At 37.2% G+C, this 25,947-nt stretch overlaps 1 protein-coding gene across 2 annotated transcripts in view; it reads right to left on the reverse strand.

Moving 5' to 3' along the window:
* Positions 1 to 4,832: 4,832 nt before the first annotated feature.
* Positions 4,833 to 25,947, reverse strand: part of LOC106065609 (serine/threonine-protein kinase SBK1-like) — a 43,465-nt gene continuing 22,350 nt past the window's right edge. The window contains exons 1-2 of one of the 2 annotated variants that reach the window (XM_013224464.2): positions 25,461 to 25,828; positions 4,833 to 7,235 (exon numbers count right to left, since the gene is read on the reverse strand). In XM_013224464.2, coding sequence (XP_013079918.2) covers positions 5,588 to 6,736 — 1,149 coding nt within the window. In that variant the 5' untranslated portion in view covers positions 6,737 to 7,235; positions 25,461 to 25,828 and the 3' untranslated portion in view covers positions 4,833 to 5,587. Of the gene's footprint in view, positions 7,236 to 25,460; positions 25,829 to 25,947 lie in introns of those variants that run through there. The other variant, XM_013224463.2, reaches the window with a different exon arrangement.

A 25,947-nucleotide genomic window follows, 5' to 3' on the forward strand; every position in this document is an offset into this window, starting at 1 on the left:
CTTTGACAGACTCTATTCATTAATAATAATAATCTTAAGATGATTTTGTATTCTTTAGTAGGCCTACCCCACCTAAAAGGGGAGGGGCTTTCGTTCATAATTCTCAGCAGAAGTCAGACATTTTCTAGTTACATTCCAGTTAAGTTTTTGATATGTCGATGTACTGGAATGCAAGCAAACAAATAAATAATATCACAAAACTGGGACACGTACTTTATACAAATACATTTATACACACAAAGTTTCTAACGACATATGTAGGCTGAGTCTAATAGTGACGTCATACTTAAAAAAAAAGAGGCTTGAAATATTATAAATATATTCTTATAAATATAGACTAATTAAACATCAGTTTTATTTTTTTTTTATCAAGTAACACAGATAATGCCAAAGTAGACATCCCGGGCCCCTTTACTTTAATTCTCCTAGTCAATACTAGGTAAGGGGGTGGAAATAGTGGAACTAGAATTTAAAATATGTAACTAACTTTATAAAAGAACAGCATTTCATTGCTTTGGAATTCAAGATTTGTATTTAAACAAATAAATATTCATGACCTGTCATATTAATATCACAGCCTTTTTTTAGGATCAATTCTGTTACATAGTAGGCCTATGCGAGTTATGTTTTTTTTTTTGGCATTATTATTAATGTTATGAATTATTGGCGTAGTTTAGGTAGACAGATAAACTCTAACAATTATCACATCTTAGCGGTCAAAGAGAGAGAGAGAGAGAGATCACGAAAGAAAGACAAGATTCTAACGAGTGACAATTAACTAGACTAAATGGCACGAGGTTAATGGAAAAATGAAAGTAGAGATTTTTAATTGTCCATTTTTTTTTTTCAATATCCCGAATCCAGCTAACTCTAGCCTGAACCAAATATTTTTTGGAGGAAAAAAAAAGTGAAGGGTGCTGGCTGCATGATATTTTCGTTAGCTTTTTCGTCAAAGAATGAATGAGATTTGCATTATCTTCCTCACAGACCTCTAGGCCTTAAAGAAAAAAAAAAAAACACCATATTGATCTTATAGGAGCTTGGTATAAGGCGCTTGATTTCTGAGGCTGAGGGGTCTATAGCTCGAAAAGTGTGAAGATGAAATTTTTAGGACGCCTCTGAGACTACCCAGCTCTAATGGTGGCCAAGAGGTGAAACGCTTGGCTTCGAAACGAGGGATCTCGAGATTGAAATCCTTCGAAGACTGGGATTTAGAACTAATTAAGACGCCCCTGAGTCCACTCAACATTACTGGGAATCAAACACTACTTGTGAAAAGTGAAGGATAAAAAAACAACACTTGGTCGATGTGCTGGTCAGATGACACGCTTGATCACACTTGGTAATTGTCGACCATAGAAAGAGCTCCACAATATCAAATGTGTAATTGTCGTGAGAGTTGAGCCATAGACTCTTGAAACTCTGGGCCAGCAAGAAGGTTCTTTCCGCCAGCCTGACTGAATAATTATTCCGCCTGGGAGCGGTCCAAGCAGATGTAAATAGATCACATCTCTATTTCCAGTGGTTCGTATCCCAAAACTAGAGGCGAGGCCAAAGGCCGAAAACAAAGAAGAACCGCCACCATTTTCCTCATCATCTGCCCGATGGATCGCAAGATTTAAAAAGTGAACTTTACCAACTGCAAAATTTCACATGTCGTATATTTTACCATTGCAGTTTAAAAACGTTAGACAGTTAAAAAAGATTTTTACATAAATTTACTTTTAAAGCATTTACACTATAGGCCTACATTTAAAAAAAATAAATAAAAAATCCGAATCTGGAATAATGTTAAATAGTTTCATAATTACTTCGCAGTAGATCTGCAGAGCACGCAGCTTAACAACTATATAACAATATATATATTAGTATACTAAAATATATAATACATACATTCTACATCTAATGTAACATCCCCTATAATCCGTCACCCTTTGTGACCATTGGAGATGTGTCCTATTACAAATAGGAAGATTAGACCTAAAGCCTAATCAACTATCATTATGGCAGTTCTAACGCCGAATAAAAAATAGGATCTACATGTAAAACCAAGATCAAACATTTGCTGTGACGTATCCAAAGTGCTTATGCGTATACATTAGCCAACATATATGTCTAAATAACATATATATTTATTATAAATTATTGTATAAAAATACTGATTTTACTAATTAACATTAACAGGTACATATATGCTTAGAATAATAATTTAAATATCTACACTAATGCTGTGGTTAACAGAGTTATGAACCATTAATCCATTTTCCTATAAGATATATTAATGTATTCATAAATTTAGACAGGCGTACTGATACTGATTAAGAAAAGGGGGGGGGGGGATCCTATTCAAAATGTGGGGCGCCTTTACATTAAAACTTTATTAAACAATATTAAAGCTCGAACATTTGAATAGCATTCGTATGAAGTCTTCTTAAGCTCTACTAAACAGAATTGTCGAATATTTGACTTGATCTAGTGTTATGTGCGTGTCTATGATGTAACCACAAGGAAAGGAGAGCGGATGTGTTTGGTTGTGTAGGTTAAGGAGTTTTAAACAACGAGGTGGTCTGGCGTAATGCATGTGAAATCAAAGGACTTGTGTAATGGTTGAACAGGAGCTTTTCGAGAGACGCGCGACAGAAATGACGTGTAGTTGTCGTGAGTCTTGTTTTAATGATCATTTCACTTGTTTCGACATACATTTTCAAGTTGTATTGTGTTAATAAAAGTTGCATTAATTTTTTTTAAATCAAGAAGTTTGTTCAAGTTTATTTCTAGATTTAAAATATAATATTCCTACAACGGTTTAGTTGTAGCCTACTAGCAGTTTGGAGCTATAAACCAACATCCGAGCAAAAACATCTAGGTTATTGCTTAAGTATATTTGGGTGATAAAAACATTACAATAACAGCTTCAATGCATAAGCAGAATTAGGAATCAATTTTTTAAAGAAAGCAAGAATATTGGTGGAGAAGATCTACATGTTTTTTGTAAAAAAATTTTTAACAACTTGAAATTTTGGAGAATCTAAATTTAAAAAAAAATGTAGAGGTTTCAAGATTGCAAATCTCACAGAGACTATGCATATAATATTATTACATAAAACATAAAGATATCATTTTTTTAAACAATGTATAACATTAAAAAAATATATTCATCTTTGTTATTTGCTAGGCCTACATAATATATTTCTGATAATCACCAGGTACAAGCCAAATATGGTTAATAAATTAAACCTTAGTTTTAAAAAACTATTTGAATAATCCAAAAATGTATATTTTTAATTACGAGATTCTTTTTCTATTTTAACTTTGTAATTTTAGGTCAATAAAAAGACATTAAGAGAGTCAACATTTTCTATCTTCTATTTCTTAAACACAATCAAAGGAAATGATAACTATCTTTTCTTCATGTTCATAGACATAAGACATAAATGTTCCTGTCTATCATATTAAAATACGCAGCGGTCTTAATCTGACAAGGGAGACATGCAGTGATTTGTTATTAAATTAAAGCGGGAAAATGGCCAGATTTCCCAATATCTAGGTTCTGAATAAGCAATTTTAAAAAAATTACACAATGAAGACATGACATAAATCTACTTTAAAGGCATTTCAACAACTCAGAGGACGGCTGAAATCACTGGAACCATTGCAGCACGAGCGTCCAAAGATGAACAGATGAATAACATTATTGCTATTATTAGAACTAGTTCATTTTGTTTAATATCATAAGAGTTGGCAGCAGGGTTGATGACAACTATGCAATGATGGAGAGAACATCAGCAAAGGCGATGAGATTGTCAAGAAAGGATTAAATTGTTTTTGTAAGTTTCCTACGTTCCCCCCAAAAGGAAGATTATTACTTCTATGTCCAAGCTTTTACTCTGTAGAAGGTTTACATGACATGTATACTCCAGGCAATAACTAATCCCTTTACCATAATCAAAATGGTATTTTCTGTAGTAACTGGTACTTAAAATTTCGGTAAAACTTTACATCGAAGCGGTAGTGACCTTGTGACCTGATTACCGTAGCGATAGACAGCGCGGTGCTGCCACTTGCGTAACATTCTTCAAAAGGGTCCTTCGGTGTAAAGTTTTACCAAAAATTTCTACATAAGACTGCGTAGATTTAGACCTAAACATATTGCTACACTTAAACTTTATTCTTTTTTTTTCTTGCCTCGTCACAGAAGGGAGTGCTAGTTTATTTATTTATATTTTGACTTGTCGCTAAACCATTTTATGTTGTTGTTTAAGTGAAATATCTTCATTCTCGTGTGAAATCTTCAATGGATAATGGTTCCATTGACCAAAAGTTAACAATAGCACCAATCAAGAATACACCTCAACGAAATTGCCTCTCTTAAATGGTCAAACTATTGATTCTTAAGACATTTGAAATGTAACATAGTAGGCTATGGCGCTGATTTCAGTTTTGTGATAATACAAATTGTTTGCATTAATGGATTAATAACATATGGGTCAACATTCAACAAAAGTAGGATTAGGTTTTACAGCGTTGTAATGCTATGAGATAGCCGTGGGGGAGGGGGTGCAGCATTCCTTGAGGAGACGGACACGCTCTGCTGCACATAGTAGTGTCTGTGTGAGCGAGTAAGTTGACTCGTTTGTATCATGTTTGACATGGTTCGGATCCTCCTTCAGAGGTTGAAGATAATCTACTTCCTAGTCCAAACCTCCCGCAGGACAACGACGGGAGATGGAGGCGGGTGGGGTATAAACCCGGGACCATCGAGACGATCGAACGACAGTCCAGCGCGCATTCCGCACTACCAGTTCGGCTAGTTTGATCGCCCTCCCCCCCCCCCCCCCCCCCCCGTAAAGGCGATGCACTAATTTAGGTTCCGGGCTCTAGACACTAGCACATCAAACCAATGTTTGAATGCTTGAATATGTGCCCCTTAGAGCTTTTTGAGTAACAACATTATTAGATATGCTCATAACATGGAGGCGAATCCATAAATAGCAATCTTTTTGGTGTAACCGCTGTACAGAATACGGAAGCATGGATAAACTTGACAATTTTAAAACCTTTTTAGCACTCTAGAATCAAATAAAAAAAAAATCCTAATGTAAACAAATTGCAGATAGATGTGAATAACATTTAGAATGAAAATCCCCCATAAAAATAAATCCGTTTCCAAAGTCATTAGCTTCATGACAACTATCTCGCGCGAGAATGCACTGTAATTTTTTGTGTGTATAAAATAGGTTCATGATTTGGAAGTTGTTAGCGTGCCTTGCACACTGAGACCTGAGCTTGCAGCGAACTCCTTAATGCCACTGCAGAATGGCGTCTTTTAACTATATCATCTCCATGACAACATGATTGCATAACTCTTGCCAACAAAAAGGAAGTAACGTCAGAATGTAAAGAAAAGGTTGGGACTCTCGTCTGCTGGGTCACGATGAAACACGAGGAATCCGAGAATGAAACCGAGGGCGAGAAATACAAAATGCAGCACAAAGTGTTCAAGGAAGACCGCCAGCCCGCGGAGGAAGCACCGCGTGAGACCGCCAAGGATAATCCGCGGCACTTGTCCCATCCGACTGACGGATAGTCACAAAGATAACAGCCACTCAGATATCCGCCTGTCCCTGAGCCTTTTATCTACTCTGGTGTCAATCCCGTGGTCGCGGAGCATGAGCGACAGGTGATCCACCTGCTCAGCCTCCGTCCCGGAATCCGACTCTGTCTCGCTTATGTCCGTCGGATGCAAGAGCCAAGAGTCGTTCAAATATTTGTTAATCTCCTTAACCAAGCACCTCCTGTTGGGCTTGATGTCGAGAGTCTTACGAAAAAACTTCATCAAACGTGGCGAAAACTTTCTCCACTGCGACGGAATTTTCGTAGTCTTTCGCCTCTGCCACAGTATGAACTCCTTGAAATAGATATCCCCAATGTCCGCATTCTCCCAAGGAAAATTCCCAGTCAGCATGCAGAACAAGAGGACGCCAAGAGCCCAGACGTCAGCACCAGTTGTCACAAGGATACATTCGTTCCTCACTGCCTCGCAGACCTCGGGCGGAGTGTACGGAATACTGCCGTTCGTTTTACGAACCATGGCCCCGTCCCGGCGTGTCATTCCGAAATCCATGAGTTTGACTTTGGAGAAATCCGGGGCAAGCACGAGGATGTTTTCCGGTTTGATGTCTCTGTGGACGAGCTTTTTACTGTGCATGAATTCAAGAGCAGACGACAGCTGCTTTATGATGGTCTTCGTGTCTTGCTCCACCATGCCCACTTGGGGAGGAATGGAGTCGAAAAGGTCGCCAAGAGGGGCGTACTCCAGGGCGAACACGTAGCTCGCCTTGGTCTCAAAGGCCACGTTGTAGCTGTCCACGATGTTGGCGTGTGGGGAAAGGTAGTAGCTGATGTTGAACTCTCTCTGGAAGTCCCGCAGCTTCGTGCTGGATTTGGGCAAGATCTTCAGCGCGATTTTGGAGCCGGTTTCCTTGCATGTAGCCTGGATGACCTTCCCGTACGTTCCTCGGCCTAGGTCTCGCTCGATGTCGTAGTGATCTCGCAGGCTCAAGACTTGCAGGTTCTCTGAGGTGCTGCACCTTGGAGACTGGGACTTTGACCTGACGGAAGTGATGTCATCGTCCGACTCGGAGTTGAACATGGCGGAGTTTGGACGAAGAAAGTTGCCATTGTTCTCCTGCAAGTCGTCTGCCGTCGGAATCAAAGGCATTGAAATTCGCTCCATGAGTTTGCGTCTCACTATTTTCGATTCACTGAGAAAAATAACGAATCGCTCACATTGTAAAATGTTATTAATAAAAGACCTTCATAGCCATTTTGTATTCTCGCAATTAACCTACTTCTTGTTGGTATCCAAAATGAGGTTTACAGGTGTAAGGGAAGTAACTCCAGGAGCTAATAATTTGATAACAAGCAGAAATTCGGTGGAGTAGTGGTTCTTGATGGCGGGCTGGAAACGAACAGCAGACGAAGGTTCCGTCAGTGAAAAAACACAATCAATAAATCGATAGATCATTCCCACATTCTCCCCTACTCTGCCCCCTACCCTGGGAAAATGTCTCCAGTATTTGAAGAAGACGAGATTGGCCTGGGGACGCCTTAAGTTGCTTTTCTCCTTCCACTGGAGGAAGCTGGCCGGTGAAAGGAAGAGGGAGAGGTCTGGAAGGTAGGCGTCTCAGTTTATGACCTCCCCTGCCTGGATGTGAAACGAACGATGAGTCATCCTGGAAATGAAAAAACAAATATTAGCATTAAATCTTTGATTTAAATAGACATTTCACTGATCATTCATTACAAAGGAACATAGTATAAACTACGACATATTAAAGGAAAAAAAATATAATAATTATAGTACTACAGAACGTGTAATAGGCCCATATTTTATGTGGGTTTTTTTTTTTCTTCCGATCCTAGTTTTTGTTCGCCCAAGGATCTCATTATCGCTGTCTTGGAGCTACGTATGACGCGAGGCTATAGATGACGTCACTGCCTGTCAAGCCGTTAGAGAGTATCGATACATCCTGCCTAGCGCGTAATCGTCTAGCGGTGTCATTTTAGGGAGTACATTAGAGGAACAGAACACGGCCTTTTGAAGATCACTCTCTCCCCTGATGTATAGATCTATAAAGAATCTATCTCTGGTATAATGATGTATTAAACGAAGAGGAAAAGGAGGTGTGGTGGGGTGGAGGAATATGCTTCACAATAAAGTGGACAAAATGTGGATGTGAAGGCCTAGAAGCTATTTTGTACTTGATAAACAAGTCGATAGTTACATAAATAAAATTTCTAATATTTATGTTTACAAACAATATTATTGCAATGTTCTGCCTGTCTGAGGCCTGTCTCTTACATGTAAAAAAAAAAAACAGACCATGATTCAGTTCAATTAATTAATTAATTCAGTTGATTCTAAGTAATTTTTTTTCCCATAAAAATTGTTCCTATTATTATTATTCAGGAGGTGCAGTGGCTAAGTGGTAAAGCATTTGGCTTCCGATCCGAGGGGTCCCGGGATCTTTAAGACGCCTATGAGTCCACTTCGCTCTAATGGGTACCTGCCCATGGCATTAGTTAGGAAAAAGTAAAGGTGGTTGGTCGTTGAGTTGGTCACATTGACACCCTCGTTAACCGTGGGCCACAGAAACAGATGACCTTTACATCATTTGCTCTATACATTGCTAGGGCAACTACTATTATTGTTATAATTTGTATTATTGCTATAAGCAGTAGTAATTGTAGTATTATTAGTACCATCAATATTAATATTAGTATTTTCAATATTAGTATCATAAATTTTATATTATTATCATTAGTATTAGTTTCATTAATATTAGTATCAATAATATTAGTATTATCAATATTAGTATAATTAATATTAGTAGTATTATTATTTTAGTAGTAGTATTATATGCAAATAAACTATTACATTTTTTCTCGAGGAAGCAGATTGTTTGATGATAATCAAATTATCAAAATTCTACACCCCCCCCCAATCACACTAAACTGGCCGCCAAATCCTTCTCGAACCCCTGACCCCTTGTTGCACGTCAGTTTCTTTCCAACCAATCTGGAGTGCTTTGGCTTTCTTCGTTCTCAAAACAAGAACCAGGGTTAAGGTTGAACACGTAATGAGGTGACCTCTATTCATCGAAATGGGGTCACTTATATTCCATTGTCTTAGTACCTAATATGATAAAAGCCTAAGTTAAAGTCATTATTTTCAATCGCAATGATATAAGTGGATATAAGTAGATATAAATATCAATAATTTAATAATATTAATATGCCAAGTAGAGATAAACATTAAGTATCTAATAATATTGATAATAGATAGAAAACCAGTATCATAAATGATAATCGTGTGATATTTATAAAGATACCATTTCTAGTGATAATGAAATGAAAAGAAGAGATAGATATCAAATATCAAATTACAAAAAAAAAAACACTCACACATATGTACATAACCTATATATACATATACAAACACACACAAAAAGGCCTATATATATAATTTTTCTATAGTTTGAATAACATTAGATTGCATAATAATAATAATAAGAAGAAGAAGAAAATGTAGTAATTAAATATTATAAAGTTGCATTTTAAATGTAAGGATATATGTAGGCCTATATATTAGAGATCTATATTCTCAGGTCTAGTAAAGTTACGAGTTTCCCAACTAGGATTCAGCACTTTGGTTTGAGTTACGTATTGTGTTTCTGAACTCACGGACGGCTATAGGTCTAAAAATAGAGTATCGAACCATCTTCGAATGGGCAGACACAAACTGTACCAAAGCTCAAAGTAGGTCACATCAATATGACGTCAGAAGCAGCGCCGAGAAAGGTACAGCTCACCCCCCATCACTCTGCCACCATCCCCCCCCCACTGCCTTGCTTGCCAATGCTACCCCCCTCCCAATTCCTTACTATCCTCTCTCACTCCTTCGTTCTGTCTTCCTCACGCACAGACAGAAAAAAAAAAGGATACACTCACTCACACGCAAGTTCTCCAACTCTCAATTCCATTTTCCCCTTTTCCTTGAAAAAAAAAAAAACCCAAAAAAAAACCTGTCGTCTGACGAAATGGAAGCTGATTTAACGTCTGCAGAAGCAACTGATTGGACGAAGGGGGAAGCAAATCTTACTTAAATACAAATCAATACGTATAGTGAGAAGTAACAGCCGAGAGTTCTCCTGGATTACGCTTTACTTCAATTTCCCGCGTATCCCCCCCCCCTCCTTCTCGCGCGCTTTCAAGGGTCTGGAACTAGAAATAAAGTAATTGCTAACACACTTGAAATTAAGATTAGAGATTATTTTCATTTGATTGAATCAGTAGGCGTGGAAAACAGTTTTATTGAACCACTAGCCGGATATGACCCGCGGCCCGCTAGACCTTGAGTATCACTGATCTAGAGCCACGTTCTCTTACACATAAAATATAAAGTACTGTAAAAACGGCTTTACCCGATTTGTTTAAAAGTTTCGTTCTTTAATAGAGATAAATCTAGGTATTTTATTTTGCCCCCCCCCCAGTTGTGGAAGGGGCATTAAACATACATACATACACTACGGTCTCCGCCATGATCTAAGGAATATGTATGCCAAGTTTTATCAAGATTGGTCAAACAGTTTTGATTTCTATGCGGGACATACAAACAAACAAACAAAAAAACATACATACATACATACATACATACATACATACATAGGCCTACATACATAGCTCCTCCTTCGTGATCGAAGATGAACACATTTCTCATATCCTATGGACTCGAAGATGACTGTAACTGAATGTAAAGTCCAATCCTCGCTTAAAAAAGCCGGCCGCATACGTGGCATGGGTGTTTTTGGTCAGTTGCAGATAGACCTGCTTCTTCTCTCAGCTTTTGTTGGTTCGGTGCTCTTTCATCCTGGCCACTCTTGCTTCAAATCTTGAGACTCCGAGACTCACAGCTTCACATGCATACATAAATACATAAATACATACATACATACATGCATACATACACACATACACACATACATACAGACACACACACACACACACATACATACATACATACATACATACATACATACATACATACATACATACATACATACATACATACATACATACAGACACACATACATACATACATACATACATACATGCATACATACATACATGCATACATACATACATACACACATACATACAGACACACATACATACATACATGCATACATACATACATACATACATACATACATACATACATACATACATACATACATACATGCATGCATACATACATACATACATACATACATACATACATACATACATACAGACACACATACATACATACATGCATACATACATACATACATACATACATACATACATACAGACACACATACATACATACATGCATACATACATACATACATACATACATACATACAAACATACATACATACATACAGACACACATACATACAGACACACATACATACATACATATATACATACATACATACATACATACATACATACATACATACACATACATACATACATACATACATACATACATACATACATACATACATACATACATACATACTACATACATACATACATACATATATACATACATACTACATACATACATACATACATACATACATACTACATACATACATACATACATACATACATACATACATACATTCTCTTTACATTCTACATTATATTACAAACTTAGACTACTTTTAAAAATAGCAAGATAAAAAATATTAATCATTAGGCCACCATGGACATACTTTCATTTATTTATAAACCTAAAGATTTTGATGATAAAGATATCTCCTGGCCATAGGCGAAGCGAATAGGAAGGCTCCAAAATGAAATAGAAAAACAACAATTTAAGACCGAAAAATACGCCATGAGTTATAAAACGTCTTGTTTATTTCTAAATCAATAAATAAGTTAAATTCGTATTTAAAGTCATATAGCGACGATCATGACCATCAGACTAGAAATACCGTTTGGACATGTCACCAAAAGAAAAAAACAAAAACCAATGGTCTTCTAACATATGTAATCTAACAAGTAGATCTAAACATTTGCCAATAAACCTTGGATCATAGAGACTTAGAGCTAGGCTAGTAGACATAGAGCCATCGAGTTCTGCTATGTTTCAGATTTCATCCATGGTTCGACTGTAGTTCGACAATTTTTTTTTGTTCTATAAAATATCTTGAGTCCTGAGCGAAGCCCCCACCAATCCGAAGCCTAGGCGGCTGCCTGTGTCTAATAACGTCCCGGATTTATGATACGACTTTGTATAATTATTCCTATTGATTTAAGCATTTTACAATACCACTCATATTAGACATTTTCATCCCAAGGCAGAAAAAACTATAAATAGCTCCCGGTATGCAGAACAATGGAACTGCTGATAATCTATGTATTTTTTTTCATGTTATACAATTCTTTTTTGTTTCACTTTTTAGCGTGCGGAATCAACATTTCTAATCTCTTTATGATTTAATACATTTTTTAAAAAATTAGTTTTTAACATTGAAGAATCTATCGTCCTTGACATTGTTTTGTTTATCTTGAAAATCCACAATGTGGCCTAAATCAATTAATTCAATCAATTCCCTTTCGGACCATGCGGTATATAGGGCAGATGATGTATAGATCATCTGTTTCGGTGGCCTACTGTTAACGAGGGTGTCGTGTGGCCAGCATAACAACCAACTGCCTTTACTTTTCCCAAATGACAAGTACCCATTAGAGCAAAGTGGAATCAGAGCCGCCCTAAAGATCCCGAAATTAAAAAATCCCAGTATTCACCAAGATTCGAACCTGGAACCCTCCGATTCGGAAGCGAGCGATTTACCACCCAAACACCGCGCCGCTTAAAAAATATAACCTCCTATTGATTTAAACATGGTTTACATTCTTCCTTTGCAGGCATGTTTAGGCCTCTATAGACCTTACAGTGACCCACATACAAGATGTGTACGCTCCTTAACGTTTTATGCTTTAAATGTGCGGGCTGTGTGGGTGAGGAGTAAATAAAAAACAAAAAAATACAAAAAACGAATGGCTACCTATCAAGGGGCAAAAGTTCGAATACCGACTCGAGCAGAGTTGTGTGTGATGAGCGCCTAAAGACAGCACAGAAACCTTCTCCAGATACCCCCTCCCCCATAAACGTTTCGCTGTACAAAAATCAATTTTTAAAAAACTAGCAAAAAATTGAATGAGCTAGTCACGTGAACTCAAACGGGCTAAAAACAGGCAACTAAGTTAAAAATAGATGCATCACGCAATGGAGCGCTGGGATTATATTTTCCTTTCTATGATAACAAGAGAGAAAGAATTAACGAAAGCGATGCTACCAACGGGTTTGCCAGTTCTTCGGATACGTTTCTGGCAGTGGCGCTTCTCTTTAACACAAGGCTGACTCACGGAAAGAGGTCAGTCTGGGAAGTGGATGTCTCCGCATGAAAAAGAATGCACTTCAAGAGTTTCTAGAGAGGGTAAGACATAATCTAGAAGACCGGGCTTTGTGAGGCTAAGAAACTTGGCTACCGATCTAGGGAGGGGGGGGGGCTGAAGTTCGAAACCCGACTAGAGCTGAGTTCCGCGTTGTTGAACGCCTAAAGGGAGCACGGAAACCTTCTCCCATACACTCATCCCACCCAACACACACACACACTGTTCCACAAAAGAGATACGATCATAGCATGCTGAATATGTAATCATAATGAAGCTTCGAGTCCGAAGATATTTGAGGAGTGCAGTGGTTCACGTGGAAGTCCCACTTACAGCCTATATATTCCTAAAAGCACCTATTTCTATTTCTCCCACTTCTGGTGGAAGACAACGGATCATCTTTAACCTGTTATTACTTGCCTTGCGTCTCGATAAAACTGCGTCATTGTTTTTACGAAACAAAACAATATATACAGATTCAACATGAAATGAAATATGGGTGAACTATAGACCTAATAGTAGTGAATCGAAATGGTATTTAAACCTAATCTAACTTCCCATCAAATACACGTCTATACTCTTTAACGTCTCTGGGTCGTCTCTCGTTCAACTCTCACCAACGTGCCTACTTAACATAAATTATGATAAACCGGCTCTTGCTTTCATCATTCTACATCGCCAAAAAAAAAAAAACGAACGCTCCCCTATCTCGTTCTAACCTTGGAAACACAGACATGCACTCCATAACACCAGGACAAAACGTTTCATAAAGCATGCTACGAAGCCCCCCCCCCGCCCCCGCCCCCGCCCGCGAAAAATAAAAAAATCTCCATTTAGTGTAAATAAGACCATTTAATACTGCTGAGAGTTGGAGGGGGGGGGGGGTGAAGTGATAGATCAACTCGAATTTACTGGCCTGTCCAATTCTACGTAATAAATACTAAAATTAGCTGGCCAGAGGAACGTATGGGGGGGGGGGGCGTTTACATGTGGGCTTTTTTATTTGGTTATTATTGTTATACGTAAATAAAAGGGACAGAAGTTCGATGTAAAATAAATAATTAATAGAATGGGACCAAATCAAAGGGCGCAGTGTGCTAGAAGTAGGACAGTATATAAAACAGTTTTAAACAAGTAACGTAAACAAATGTAAAAAAAAAACAACAAAAAAAACCCTTTCCCTTCATTATGTAAATTTTAAGTCAATAGCCCCTATATTGCTAAACAATAATGAAAAAAAAAAAAGCAAAGATAAATGAATGCTCCAGTTTCACATTTTCCTTATAGCTGAAAATCGAACAGGGCTCGACACTCTAAATGACTAGAACAGGGGTTCTCAACCTGTGAGTCGCGAACCCCTTGGGGGTCGATTGACGATTTGCCAGGGGTCGCCTAAGATCATCAAAAATAAGGATTGTTTTTGTCTATTCTTCTATTGCTGTATGGCGGGGGGGGGGGAGGTCGCGACAGAGTGGGGGATTCTAAAATGGGGTCGCCGAGCTTAAAAGGTTGAGAACCGCTGGACTAGAAGGACGTGACACAGTTGACGCTATCATTATAGTGTTACAGCCCCAGACATCTAGTCCAGCTATACCATCGTGGGTAAGTGTATTATTTTCTTAGTACAAAACTTGAATAAAACCTCTATTAATTCCTTTTAAAACAAAAAAAAATGAGCATAAATTTTATAAACAATATTGACGGCTTTCAATTCCAGTCTAGAAGCCTAAGTGTACTAATAAAAAGCTGAAAATGTAAACAAACTACAACTCCATTCAAAACAGAACAGCAGACACTCGTACAGTGGCGTAGATATGGTGGGGGGGATGGGGGGATGAATTTGAAAATCTCACCGGGCCTCCACTTGAGGGGGGACCCCAAATGAGTGTTGGATTTTTTTTTTACTGCTATAAATTTAATATTGCGCCATTATCTCATGTCAAGATGTCGAAAGTCGAAATGCAAGGGACCCTAAAGAGGTCAAGCCCCCTCCCCCGGGCCCCCCCCCCCAAATGATGGCAAATTCCTAGATACGCCACTGCACTCGTACCTCTGTCTCTCAGTCTACTAAACAAGATCAAGGACGACATTCAAAATTGCCAATTATATATATATATATGGTTCCGCAAGGTTGTCATTGCCGGAAGTGGTAATGGATGTAAGCACTCCACTACCTATAAAATGCTACCTAATGGCATGCGTCTCGAATAGCCTCTAACACCAGTCCAACTCCTGGCCTTCACGTGTGACTCAGATATTGAGTCCGGCGGAACTGTTCACACTAACAGGAGCAGGGGCAAAGGCGAGTAACTGGCGCCTAAACCAGTAAGCTTCGGGCAGGAGGGGCTCGTTAGCCATGGCTGGCTACCCACCTAGGAGAAATAAAACCCTGAATTCAAACCTCTGTTGCCTTGCAGTTATACCCAATCATGGAAAAGGCTTCGGGAGTCAACCCTGAGGATAAATTAGGAGATGGCGACCCTAAGGCAGTTTGCAGCACCCAGTGCTACACCCTGGCAGAACCTGCGACACCGATGACCCCAAACTGTATTGGTACTGCCGTTCCTTTGGACACATCAGCTGCGTGGAGAGGGGGGAACTGATGTGTGGGCGACATCGTTCCGACCACAACTATGCCCAGGCATTCATCTCAATATTCCATTAGATGATCGTTAGTCGCTTCGCGACTGAAGGAGGCCATATAATATATATATATATATAAGTTGAGCTACTAACAGAAGAGCTTATATAATTTAAATTTGCAGTGCTAAAAAGTGCCCAAAAATGATCCTATTCAAAAAATACAACCAACTTACGAACACTTCCGTTATCCTGCACACCGGAGACACCAAAGAGCTAACTATTTATAGTTTTGCCGACATAGATGAAAATCTTCAACATGCTGTCTTTAGAGAAGATGATGCTAACTTTAACTAGTAACTAAGGCTGCACTGATTGTGTACACAAAGTACAGTGCACACTTTTAAACTTTTTCAGTACACTGGGGTCAAAAGTCAAAGTTTTTAAAATATGACATCGCCGCTTTGTTATGTCTTCCTCTAACGTGATGTTAACGTGAACACATCGCCCTCCCCTCCCTGAGCATCCCATCAACTCTTCATATCTCGAATGTTCTGACTGACTTGAAATTCAACAATTAACATTTATCTCCCATTGCAGGTTTGTCCTGCGAATTTTTCCTCACACCCCCCGCGCCCTCATCTTAAAGCTGCCAAACAAATTAGTGTAAACTCTTTCAGAAACAGAAATCACAAAGTACAAAATATTTCAATAATTAAACGTTGGAGAGGCTATAATTGATGGCTTTTGAAAAAGTTGACATTTGAAAATGAAGGAATTTTTTTTCTATCTTTCTATCTAACTCTCCTTGGCCCTGGTGACTGATCATCACTAACTCTCCCACTTCCTGTAAAATGTGCTGTAGCGCAGGCACATTGTTTTATACTGGGACGCAACCAATGAGTCAATGAAATATAGACTTTCTACTGGCCTTTCATTTGAGGGATGCAAAAAGAAGTGGGGGCAGCCCAAAAGTTGGTGGTTTGGAAGGAGGACTTTCAATTGGAGGATGGAAACCAAATGATGTAATGTTATTGTAATCCTGGCTTTTTTTTTTAATGAATAAACAATGACAAAAAAGTGTGTTGTTGAGAAAGAAGCGTTTCAAAGTAGTGTGTTGTTGGGAGAGAAGCGTTTCAAAGTAGTGTGTTGTTTGGAGAGAAGCGTTTCAAAGTAGTGTGTTGTTGGGAGAGAAGCGTTTCAAAGTAGTGTGTTGTTGGGAGAGAAGCGTTTCAAAGTAGTGTGTTGTTGGGAGAGAAGCGTTTCAAAGTAGTGTGTTGTTGGGAGAGAAGCGTTTCATTTCAAAGTAGTGTGTTGTTGGGAGAGAAGCGTTTCATTTCAAAGTAGTGTGTTGTTGGGAGAGAAGCGTTTCATTTCAAAGTAGTGTGTTGTTGGGAGAGAAGCGTTTCATTTCAAAGTAGTGTGTTGTTGGGAGAGAAGCGTTTCATTTCAAAGTAGTGTGTTGTTGGGAGAGAAGCGTTTCATTTCAAAGTAGTGTGTTGTTGGGAGAGAAGCGTTTCATTTCAAAGTAGTGTGTTGTTGGGAGAGAAGCGTTTCAAAGTAGTGTGTTGTTGGGAGAGAACCGTTTCATTTCAAAGTAGTGTGTGTTGTGTGTGTTCGGTGGATGGGTCTTTATAATGCAGACGAGAAAAGTACAACTGATGGGCCTAAGAAGTGTTTGTTCTCCTTTCAGACCTTGCGATCCATAGCTGATGATGTTAAGGTCATCTGTTTCTATGGCCCACAGTCAACGAGGATATCATGTGGCCAGCACAACGACCAACCGCCTTTACTTTTCCCAAAACTAATGTCAGGTACCCATTTGAGCTTGGTGGATTCAGAGGTGCCCAAAGATCCCGAAATTAAAAAAAATCCCGGTCTTCACCAGGATCCCGGTTAGGAAGCCAAGCGCTCTACCGCTCAGCCACCTAGCTTTCCAAGAACAATTATTAGTTTCGACCTTAGCTCATTACGGGGATCTCCTCAGGACAACTCCTCAGGTACATATGTATTCTTTTCAGATCTAGATTCTAGTTCTCATTACTTAATGATGTAGACGGTGGAAATTGTTGGATTCTAATGTCACCCCCATTGTTTGACGCCCTTTAAAGTCATTAAGGACATTGTGGAAAGTGGACTTCGCTTGAACAGAATGCATTATAAGAGCTTATAACAAGGATAATACAATTTCTGACATAATTTAGAAGATTGTAGATCTCGTTTGATTTTAATGCTTTTAAAACTAACGAATTGTATAGAATGGTAACTATCTTGATTATGAATAGTTTGGATATGTAGGCCTAACTATCTTCATGATGATTGGTATAGAATGGTAGCTATCTTTCATGATAAATGGTATGAAAATGATGGAATGGTAACCATATTAACGATAAGTGGTATGCAATGGTAACTATCTTTAAGATGAATGTATTGAATGGTAACCATCTTGCCAAATTTTTTTGTTTTAAGTTGAGATCTAGACATGCGGTTTAAGTTTAAAGATGGCGAAGGGGGAGATAAGATCTCGTCTGCCAAGACCTGAGCACTAATGCTTTGTTTTATAAACAGTTTGTGCAAGGACCTGTAGTATTTTGAAAACTGCATCCTTCTTATTTATTTTGTTTGTTATCCCTCCAGGGTTAAATCCAGAGATAAGCAACCTGCTGATTGGGACAACTGCGTTGTCTCGTTAATGTTTGAGAGCTTCTTCCAAGTTTACAGCAGAAGTCAGAATTGGCGCCTATTTCGAACGTTCATTGAACTATTTACTCAGCAGTCGTAGAGTGCACAGCCTTGACCCTAGGTACTTTGCTTTAAGATCGACAACGTCTGCCAACCCCTGGTAGAAAGGAATTCTGGAAAATGTCAACAGAATCACTGACGTATAAACGAAAATCACTAGAGACTTTGATTATGGCCAACCACTTAAGATTATTGTTATTTAGACGTGAACTAATAGTTATTATCTAGGCCAGGGTCGAAATTCATTAGAGGGAAATGAAATGCATTGTATTCCCTTTAAAAGTATCCACTGATTGATTTTCAGGTGATGTGGCAGGTCTGCAGCAGTGCCGCCCTCCGAGTGCCTCTGACATGCAACGACAATCTTCTTAGGGATGTTTAGTCCCCTCTAATGTGTCTACGAGGTCAGTTGTCACTATCCCCATCGGTTGATATAACAATTTTAGATAACTTCCATAAACGTTTAATTTCTAAGCCCAGGTTCCCATATTTACTTTGTTTTCCCATCCACTTCAGTTTTTTTCTTAAATTATGAGACAATGGTACGGCGATGTCAATAATGGTAGAGGTTTTATTTTCTATCAATAAACAGCAGATCATGGCGATTACAATTTACCGTTTTGTCAGTCAATATAGGCCGATCCCAGTATAATAGTAATCAGTAGATTCGAGAACCTCTTGTGGCGAGTATTATTCTTATTATTTCTATCATTACAAAAGAATTGAGTTGAATGTTTTTCCATATTTCCAAAAGTGAAATCTGATGACCCAATATCCAGTTGTATGCAGGAGATCTTTTTTTAGGTACAGCATGAGCAGAATACTTCTTTACAAAATAAAGTATTTTAATTCTTCGGGTAGAAATCTTGAAAAGACTGAACACACACACTGTATATTAAGGACAATAAAAAAATTCTATTCAAAATTCATAAAAGTGGACTTAACATAAAGCTTGAAACTTATCGACTGAATTGACTTTTTTTTGGACCCTGAAATGAAATCGTCTCTTCTATATATACTTAAAAAAACAAGAATATTCACCTATAGGAAACGAATTATCGCTCTTTTATCAATTTACTCATCTGTGTAGAAACTGAAAGCTACTAGAATGTAAACAACTTCCTGCTTACACGTCTCTCTCAACCAGCACTCGCACCCCACGTGCCAATAATAATAATTATTATTAACTCTCTCTCTCCTAACTGACGATACCAGCGTTGATTCCACCAGAATATGGTAAATAATTACGGAGAGAAAGAGTTACGTAGAAATGCTCATAACGAAGAAGTGAGATTTGAATTGAAGAAAAAGGTCTATGTGAAAGTATATTTGAGAGAGAGAGAGAGAGAGAGTTCGCCTCCAGGCCATGGCGACGATGATTTTGAGTTTGAACCCCCCCCCCCTGGCGTTGTGCTGGACTTTATAATCCTTATTTCTAAGAGATCGTGTGACACTTAAAGGTCAAGTCAATGCCTCTTATGGATTACATGGGACTTTATTATACCGATGGTTGAAAACACTGCTTTGAAATACCGGATAATAGCAAATGTATCCCTTGTACATGCTTTGTATTGTTTCAGAATGAAGCAGACGATGAATTAGCAGACGATATATTAGCAGACGATGTATTAGCAGACGATCTAATCTGTTTTAACTCTTCTCTTTCTACACTGTAGTTTGTTTTGATTTTTAACCCAGTATAATTTGATCACTGAGGCAAACAAAAGAAAGAGCAGCAGACGAGATTACTCTGTCGTCTGCTTTCTGAATACTCTAGACAAAATGTCTATTTATAATTCACACTTCTGATTATTTTTACCCCCCCCCCCCCCACCAGAAATTACTTTACTTCGTTCACTGTGTTGCTAGTCTCTGTTAAAACGTTTGACGTCAAGGGGAAAAAAAAAAGTGATCATTAGGAGTTTTTGTTTCGTTTTCTTTTGAAGCCTATGAGTTTATGTTTTTGTTTCTGCAAGCTCAACAAGAGCGTTAACCTGATGCGACTCGTCTGGAGGTTTGTTTCAAACTTTCCTCACGAGTTATTAGTGTTTAAAAAAAAAATAGAAGCCAAAGACTTGTAAAAACCTTTTTTAAAATATACTTAAATGGTGTGTGTTGATTATAAGCTAAAGTAGACATACTGCACAGTTTAGATTAGGCTTCCAATGATTAAAAAAAATAGTGGTAACATAGCGACCATTTTCTTTGTCATCGGTTACCAAAAAGTCTTTGATATATAGTTTTTACTACTCGAACTATATTCTACTGATGTAGCAAAAACGCAAACCATAACGTATAATTAAATTAACTTTAAAGGGAAATTTAGTAAAAATAGAAACAAAAAAAAAGGGAAACATATTGGAAAAATGAAAACAAAATAATATAGAAATACTCCGAGAAAAAGAAGCGAAAACTAAGGATTGAAAACTCAATAAAAATTAACTCAGCCCACAGCTGCAGGGTGAATAAATAAACAATGTCATTTTATAAGGATAACAATAAGAATGTATGGTCATATATTAAATCTAGGAAAATTGGAAACAAAAGGAATAGCACCATTAAAAGGAGAAGATAACACATGTTGATGATGAAAGTAGAGAAGTTGACTGAATAGATACTTAAGACTATTTAAACTAATTGCACTGACTCAGACCTATGCCACCTTCAAACAGCTCAAGCACAAGAAATCAAGTCAACTTTTCTTTAAACATAACCTTCCATCTGAAATTCGGTTCATATGTTTTAGAGCAGAGCTAAAGATTGTTTATTTAAAAATCTATATTTTAAATGTAAATAGTCATCAAAGATACAAAAAAAAAAGAACATGGCGACCAGAACGCTTTTAAAAAGAAAAGCAGGAAAGGACAATGTTAAACGGTAGTTGAAGAAAGAGTCAAACTGTATCCAATGTAAACACTTGTGCTTGGCTTATCTTGACAGACACACAATGTTTACAGTAGGAATTTTATTTTGCTGATCACGTTTTGTGGAAAAAAAATGAAGTTCATGAAGACGGTGAGTTTCTCTGAACTCGAAGGATGGAAAGACGAGAGAGAGAGAGAGAGAGAGAGAGAGAGGGAGAGAGAGACAGAGAGAGAGAGAATCAAATCTATGAATTGGAATCGACAGAAAATAAGGTTTTAAAAAAATCGAAACAAATAATGCCAGCTTGATTCAATTTGTCTGATTTTAGTTTTCTTCGTATCCTCTTTGTTCCAACGCAAAACAAAGAGAAGAAAATAGCACGTGACCTCCTTTCTATTTGCACGTGATCTAATCACATGACATTAACATTTAAAGAAAAGATATTTGAATAACAATAGAACTTTTTAGAGCTAAAAGAAATCAAATTAAAATGTGACCTTATCATATCCAAAGAAGAAAGATTAAAATAGCGAGTGACCTTATCATATCCAAAGAAGAAAGATTAAAATAGCGAGTGACCTTATCATATCCAAAGAAGAAAGATTAAAATAGCGAGTGACCTTATCATATCCAAAGAAAAAAGATTAAAATAGCGAGTGACCTTATCATATCCAAAGAAAAGGATTAAAATATCATGTGACCTTATCATATCCAAAGAAAAAAGATTAAAATAGCGAGTGACCTTATCATATCCAAAGAAGAAAGATTAAAATAGCGAGTGACCTTATCATATCCAAAGAAGAAAGATTAAAATAGCGAGTGACCTTATCATATCCAAAGAAGAAAGATTAAAATAGCGAGTGACCTTATCATATCCAAAGAAAAAAGATTAAAATAGCAAGTGACCTTATCATATCCAAAGAAAAGGATTAAAATATCATGTGACCTTATCATATCCAAAGAAAAAAGATTAAAATAGCGAGTGACCTTATCATATCCAAAGAAAAGGATTAAAATATCATGTGACCTTATCATATCCAAAGAAGAAAGATTAAAATAGCGAGTGACCTTATCATATCCAAAGAAAAGGATTAAAATATCATGTGACCTTATCATATCCAAAGAAGAAAGATTAAAATAGCGAGTGACCTTATCATATCCAAAGAAAAGGATTAAAATATCATGTGACCTTATCATATCCAAAGAAAAAAGATTAAAATAGCGAGTGACCTTATCATATCCAAAGAAAAGGATTAAAATATCATGTGACCTTATCATATCCAAAGAAAAAAGATTAAAGTAGCGAGTGACCTTATCATATCCAAAGAAAAGGATTAAAATATCATGTGACCTTATCATATCCAAAGAAAAAAGATTAAAGTAGCGAGTGACCTTATCATATCCAAAGAAAAGGATTAAAATAAGTGACCTTATCATGTCCAAATGAAAAGACTAAAATAGTAAGTGAGCTTATCATCAGGGCCAGATTTAATTATGTTGAGCCCCCGGGGCAGTATTTTTGTGGAGGCCCCTACAATTTCTCGAAAGCTTAAATAAAGATCCACTTATGAATGAACATACTTATATCTAAAAGCAAGCTAGATTTTAATGAAAAGAAATAGAGTTCTTGTACATTTAATTTCAATTTCCTTTTAAAAAAAAATATTAATTTGCATATTTTAGTTTAAATATGTGTATATTTTTTGAGTTTGTGGAGGGTAAGGCCCTTGATAGATTTGTAGTTACTTAGTCCAAACATGCAACAAGCCTACACTTCTTATTCACAACATTTTTGCAAGCCGTAAAAATTGCGAAAAAAAAAATAAAAAAAAATTATAAGTTTCTGACCCGTTGAAAGTCGGATATATTTCTATACCTAACATTCGGCCCTGCTTATCATATCCAAAGAGAACAGATATAACTTGTGGCTAGTTAATATCGCAGTGTGAAGCCTGTTATTGCGTGTCGACATTTATTGGTCGCTTTAGTTTGTTGTATACTTATGACCAAAACCTATCAAAACAGTGGTGTGCGCGCGGCGGTGGAACTCGTGGAAAATGATAAGTAGAACGCTGGGCTTTCAAACTTTACGTCCTTGGTTCAAATCCTCAGGGGAGGCTCGATGTTTACTTGAAATCCTGACGAGAGGGAAGTTGTGTTTTGTGTGTGTGTGTGTGTGTGTGTGTGTGACATTTTGTCTGATAGTTCATTGAGAAACGAACTACCTCTAATTTTATATTGGAGTAGTATCACTTTGGTAATCTAGATCGTTTATTAGTCAATGTAGACCTTTGTCTAACAATAGAATGGGCATCTTTTCAAACGTTTAAACCCGAAACAAAATAATATGAACAATTAGTAAGGGTACTCGTATGAATTAGTCCCTTAAACTCTGATAAGAAAAAGGTTTTATATTTTGATCTTTTTAAGCAATATTTTGTTATTGTAATTGTATTTAACTTTCTCTTCTCTCTCTCTCTCTCTCTTTTCTCGATCTGTCTCTATCTCTCTCTTCCTCTGTCTCTTTCTCTTCCTGTCTATCTCTATCTTTCCATTATTCCTTCTATCTTTCTTTGACTTTCTTTCTCTTTCTCTGTCTCTCATTTTGTTTCAGTCTTAATTTCCTTTTCTACTTTAGTCTTAGACTTTGACTAAAGTGATCGATTATATACTCATTTCAAGTGTCACCATTCTCAGGCCGAGTGGTTCCCAAACTTTGTCCTTTACGGAACATTTCGCTCATTCTAAGTAGTTAGCGGAACACGTTGATTTTTTAATTTCTAATTGCTGATAAGAAAATTATAATACTGGTCTTCGAGTCCGTAGATTAATGAGGAATGCAGTATTTCCCGCGGCTTATGTATTTAAAAAAATACATTCTAATATCTGGTGTGACTTTATCGTAATATAATAAGAGAATCTTGCTTTCCACAAATAGGTTGTAAGAAACTGAAGTTAAAAAAAATAACTTGTTTTAATTGAATTGTAATAGAACTGCAACCTTGCACACAGGCGGATCAGGCCATGCATAACACCCCAGTGCAAAGCCCTCAGCCCCCTGGATGACAAAGTGGTCATCATCGAACCACGATGGACGAACTATATATACACATATATAAAGTGCTCTTCAGGAAAAAAAATCAACCAGAAATCATTTAATGGTCAATCTTTTATTTTATCTTTGTTGCAAATTAGAGTTAGAATCTAGATCAGTTCAACGTTCATTGTGATGTTATAGAATTTATTTTGTTATCAAGAACTACTAAAAATCTTTTTTTTTTTCTGCATTTACTTAGAGATTAATTCACGCGGTAGTCTACTAATTAATTATTCCAGTAGTTAGTGGAACACCTATTCCGAAGAACACAGTTTGAGAAACACTGCCCAAGCCTATTTATCGTTTTATTTAAGTGCAGATTTAAACTCAAACTTTTTTCAAAACTAAATTGTTTTTTTTTTGAAAAAAACTGTTCAACGCAAACTTACCAGCTTACATTTAAAAAAAAAATGAAATCCATTGTTAATCATCCAATATTATATGTCAAGATGTGTATGAGTCCAAATTACAAACAAAAAGATTTTCTCTATAATACAAATTGATATCATGTGTAAATGGTTTGCTAACTATTATGTATATGTGTTGACTAATAAATAGGTTGATAACTATTGTGTGTATGTGTGTTTGATGATGAAAAGTGTGTGTGTGTGTGTGTGTGTGTGTGTGTGTGTATGGGTTGATAAAATAATAGGTGTGTATGCGATGATGAAGATTATGTGTATGGGTTGATAAATATGGTGTGTGTGTGTTGGTACAATGATCTATTGTGCGTGAACAATAGGCTTTCTTTATCTCTTGCCCACCGGCGAACAATGGTTACGCCTGCGTTGAGTGTGGTAAAATATGTAGGTCAAAGCTGGGGCTGCGTATTCAGGGGAAGTTTTGTATGCCTCATCAATCTTCGGACTCGAAGACAAGCCTTAGTATTATAATGATAATGCCAAAATAAAGAGAAGATAACTCAAACGGAATAAAAAAAAAATTGAATCGGAATACATTATTTTAAAACTGTTGCATTGACTGAGCCTACCAGAGATCAGATTTGCAAAACTTCAAACATTCTAGCGTAGATCTATATACACTATTTCAAAAGCTGTGCCGAAAAATTAGAACAGTTCAAGTTATATATTGCAAAAATAGTAGCCTGTATAAAGGAAGGATAGCTACAATTATACAAATTAACAAACACGAATCCTACCTTATGCTGAAGTGTTAATTTTTATGCCATAAAAATTTAGGTCTATATTCTGCACCCACATTTTTCTTAAACAGAAAAGAAATCTCCATTTAAGAAAATCACGTTTTTTTTTTTTTAGATCACGGAGACACAGCCAATCTCGTCAATCAATACATCAGGCGCTGCTAAAATGACGTCATTACTATGTGTGTTCCTTTTTCTTTCCCTTTCTATCCCGACCTCCAACGATACAGTATTGAAGGCACACACATAAAAAGTACAGAAGCACGAAATCAGCGAACGATATTTCTATCACAAGCTACATAATGTACATACGGACAATATTTTTACTATCTGCGTGATCTTGTATTAGTACATCTATCAGCAGACGCAAGGAGGCGGACTGAAGCGCCCCCGCGTCTCTCGTTACCCGCCTCCACTGTCAACTCACGAACAGATGGTCAGAAAGCAAAAAAAAAAAAAGAAGAAGAAAAAATGGCGGACTATT

The sequence above is a fragment of the Biomphalaria glabrata genome, chromosome 2, assembly GCF_947242115.1.
Source record: "Biomphalaria glabrata chromosome 2, xgBioGlab47.1, whole genome shotgun sequence".
NCBI classification, from domain to species: domain Eukaryota; kingdom Metazoa; phylum Mollusca; class Gastropoda; family Planorbidae; genus Biomphalaria; species Biomphalaria glabrata.